General features: G+C 52.2%; 1 protein-coding gene across 1 annotated transcript in view; it reads right to left on the reverse strand.

Moving 5' to 3' along the window:
• Positions 1-2,743: 2,743 nt before the first annotated feature.
• DEFB1 (defensin, beta 1) overlaps positions 2,744-4,397 on the reverse strand; it is a gene marked incomplete at its 3' end in the record, with an annotated part of 23,364 nt that continues 21,710 nt past the window's right edge. Inside the window, exon 3 of the mRNA XM_009892982.1 lies at positions 2,744-2,840. Within this exon, the coding sequence (XP_009891284.1) occupies positions 2,744-2,840 (97 nt within the window). The remainder of the gene's footprint in view (positions 2,841-4,397) is intronic.

Genomic DNA, 4,397 nt, shown 5'->3' on the forward strand with positions numbered 1-4,397 from the left:
ACACTGGGATGACTTCTGCACTGCCAGCCCCCACGGTGACTGCCCCATGGCAATGCAGGCTCCCCCCGCCATGGTGCCCCAGAGCTAAGGTTCATGGGTCTGCCACAAGGCTCTTGCCGCTGGGCCAGAGCATCCCCGGGAACAGCCATGGTGGTGACCCCCAGCATCCTCAGGCACTTCTCCTGCCACCAACCCACAGGCACCACCAGAACCAGAAGGTGTGGCACACCCTCCCTCACAACAGAATAGCCACACGTCCCTCCTGCTTCAGTGCAAAAATGCTCGTCTTTATTCAAGCGAGGAAAAGACCACCTCTCCTATGAGGACAGGCTGAGAGAGTTGGGGTTGTTCAGCCTGGAGAAGAGAAGGCTCCGGGGTGACCTTATGGTGGCCTTCCAGTCTCTAAAGGGGCTACAGGAGAGCTGGGGAGGGATTCTTGACCAGGGAGTGGAGCGATAGGATGAGGGGGAACCGTTTTAAATTGAAAGAGTTGCGATTTAAATTAGATATTAGGAAGAAATTTTTACTGTGGGGGTGGTCAGACTCTGGCCCAGGCTGCTCAGAGAAGCTGTGGATGCCCAATTCCTGGAGGTGTTCAAGGCCAGGTTGGACGGTGCTTTGAACGATGACACCAGGACCATGATGGGAGTCTCCAACCTATGAGCACGCAGGCACCCAGCAGGAGCAGTGCTTCCACTCCTGCTATCACACCACCTGGGGATGGTGTGGGAGGGGGAGGCAGGGAGGGGAGACGACATCAGAAGGTGGGTCCAGAAGAAGGAAGGATGACGTCCTGCTCAAAAAGTAGGTCTTCAATTCCATAAACTGGACCAAAATAACACACCATAGAGTCACCTGCTTTTATTTTCTTTTCCTGCTTTTTCTTTTTCTCAACATGTATCACCTCTTCTAGATAATAACAAAAAGGATATATTAAGAATAATCTCAATGGAGATAATACCTAGTCCATATTGCAGGTAGCTCTCCTCAGCGGTGGCAACCTTGGCAGAGACATCAGGGAGACGATCCTGAGCCTTATGCTACCAAAAAGCTGCTCTTCTCCAGCCAGGCTGTCCCTGGGCTCCTTCAGCCCCACTCAGAGCAGCTCCAAGCACCTTTCCTTTCCTCCCCTGGCCTCTCCCTTGCAGCCTGTGAAGCACTGAGCCATTAGACAGTCATGGGCACTTAAACACAACAGCAACTCTTGCTGCCATCGCAGTAATATTTCTACTTCCAAAACTTACGTTTTGCAGCAAAAGAAAAACCTTGAACATTTCCCACTGATGACAAAGGGGAAAGAGCACTTCAGAAATCCACAGTAGCCATTTTGTCGTTGACATTCTTTCTTATTTCCTGGAGCCAGGGAGGACCCTGCGCAGTGATAGAGGTGGAAGAAAGTGAGTTTAGGGTAACTGGTAAAAATGTTCATGGTTCCAGAGGGGCTGATGCTGCCCCTGGATCTCAGGATCCCACACGTACCAAGCACCAAACCCAACAGCTTTACCTCTCCACTATAAGTTTTCTTTTCTGCAGCAGTGTTTGTGTATGCTTGTGGGGAAAGTCATCAGGAAAGACCAGTATGAGGTCTGGGAATTTCCAGGCTGTTTCCTCAGCTGCCCAGCCATTCATCAGAGAAAATCCCTCCCAAAGGTACATATATCTGACAAATCTGGTCACTTCCCAGGACATGGAGGACCCCACTGATGAGGGCTCACACCTCTCCCCACCTCCCCTCTTCCCCTCTCACCTGCAGCACCTTGGACCAACAGGAGGAAGAAGGGGAAGAGCAGGTACAGGATCTTCATGGCTGGTGCCTACCCCAGGTCTTCACGGGGCAGCAGGCAGGGAGACACCAAAACTCCTGGAGATGACAACACACAGCGATATGACAAGTTGCAGAGGGGCTGCCTCAAGTAACAGGGGACGATGTCTTCTGTGGCCTGTTCCCAAGGATCTCTCTCAGATATGCACTTTCTGGATATCCTGGGAGCAGCTGGGGAAGGATTGGCCTGTTGGGCAATCCAGCTGATGTTTTGCCATCATCTTATTTCTCACTTTTTTCTTTGCATTTTCTTAAAGGGCACACGGGAGAAGTAATGCCCGACTGTCGCAGTATTAAGCAAAACAACATTCAAAGACAGGTGGAAAATGCAAAGAGACTATTTTCCCTTGGAATCTGTACTCCCTCAGTCCTTATGCATCCAACATTTATCTCTTGAGGAGAACTAAACATGCGGAGTCCTGCGCTCGGGTCACAACAACCCCATGCAGCGCTACAGGCTTGGGGAAGAGCAGCTGGAAAGCTGTCTGGCATGACAAGGCCTATTGGTGTTGGTCAACAGCCATCTGAATATGAGCCAGCAGTGTGCTCAGGTGGCCAAGAATGCCAATGTCATCATGGCCCATATCAGGAATATAATGAGAGTTGAGCACAGGTGGAGGAAAGGCCGTGGCAGATAGGGACAATCTGAACATCCTTCAGCAAATTCCCCAGTTCAGGAAAGCAATGGCAACAAACGCTTTGCCTTCTTGGAAGGGAAAGGCCTCACTGAAACAAACAGGGTCACTAGTTGCTCACACACACACGGATGCGTCGACACACACATGTATCAAACCACTCAGGGAACCTAAAGCATGGGGTTTGCTTTTGCAGACAAGTAGAGGTCACTGCCTTTGATGGAGAAGAGCATGGCCATCCCAGATTGCGTCCAGGTGGGCAGGGGGGAAAGGACACACTGCTTACTCGCTGTGGGACTACAAATTTGGCCATTTCCGGGCTATAGTCCATGGGGCCAATTTTGCGGGTCCCCTGAAGCAGGAGCTGCATGGCCTCCTCCTGCCTGGTGGGACAGGGTGTGAAGTAGCAAAGCTCCAGCAGGGCCCATAGCAAGGAGGACAGCTGTATGCTGGAGCAGGATAAAGAGGAGGGTCATCAGGGCTTCTAGGACCGGTTGGGTGGGCAGGCCTGGCCATGCCCACCCAAGGGACACATCACCCTGGACAACCCTGCGCATGCAGCCGTGACTGTCAGGGACAAAGGACACCCATGACAAGCAGGACCAGGACAGGGCTCCTGCTCCCCAGGAAGAAGCAACCACAGAGCAGATCCATCACACCCACAGCATAAAACCTAGGCCAGCAGGGACTGCCTGGATAGAGGTCCCCACACCATTGACAGGAAAGAACATCCCCAGAGACAGCCGTGGTGGTGACCCCCAGCATATCCCCAGGTGCTTCTCCTCCACCAACCCACTGCCACCCCCAGAGCGATCAGACACAGAACACCCTCCATCACAAGGAAATGGACACACGTCCCATCCTCTGCAATGCCAAACTGCTCATCTTTATTCAAGCCAGGAAAAGCAGACTCTGCCCCAATGACACCAGGTATGTGACGGGATGTCTCCAGCCCATGCGTGCCTGGGCACCCATCAGGAGCAGGGCTTCCACTCCTGCTGTCACACCACCTGGGGACAGCTGAGGCAGGGAGGGGAGAGGACATCAGGAGATGGTTCCAGGAGCCAGAAGCAAGGGGGACCAACATGCTCAAAGTGTTCAAGGATTCAACCCCAGGCACTGTAAGAAGAAAGCAGACGAGCACATCAACTGTTGTAACTAACTTTTCCCTTCCTCCCGCTCACTCCCACCTCCCCTGCAATGACAAGCAAGTCTATGGGCAAGAGAATCAGGCTCAGCAGACAGAGATTTAGTCCTTGTTGCAGATAGTTTGGACCTGTGTTATCTCCAAATCTTTGCAGATGCAGCAAAACCAGGATCCTGTCCTCGATGCTGTCTAAGGACAGTGAATGCTTCACTCTTGGTGAGCTTGGGGGAGCCCTCAGCAAAGTCTGCATGAGTGTCATGGGAGTGAAGGAGAGTGGGGAGGTGCTGCCTGAGCTTGGGCTCCTTCAGACCCTCAGCAGGCAGGTCCAGACCCATGAGGGCTTTTCCCTTTCTTCTTGGGCATCTCCCACAAAGAATAAACGCAAGAGAGAGTTTACCAGGCATTGGCGAGAAAGATATTTTTAACAGATATTTCTGTGGACAAAGGCAGAAACACTTTCCTCAGCCAGGGACATAGACCTTACCTTCTGCAGCATGCATAGAATATTGAACATCTTCCGAGAGATGCTGCACGGGGGCGACAGCGCCCCAAGGTGCAATATCCCCCTCTTTGTGTGCATCCAAATGAGTTTCCTGTTTCCATGGGGAATGCTGCGCACAAAACAATTAAAGGCATAGTCTGGTATCAGTGTGTGGCTGTAGAAAGGCTGACACTCCCCATGCATTGCACGCCAAGATATGGGCTCAGCTTCGACCTCACCAGAGCCACATCTTCCACGGCAACATGTCTCACCTGCAGGGACTCTTTCGTTGTCAGGTGGGTGCCCACAAGA

Source organism: Charadrius vociferus, unplaced genomic scaffold (assembly GCF_000708025.1).
Source record: "Charadrius vociferus isolate BGI_N301 unplaced genomic scaffold, ASM70802v2 scaffold1659, whole genome shotgun sequence".
NCBI lineage: Eukaryota > Metazoa > Chordata > Aves > Charadriiformes > Charadriidae > Charadrius > Charadrius vociferus.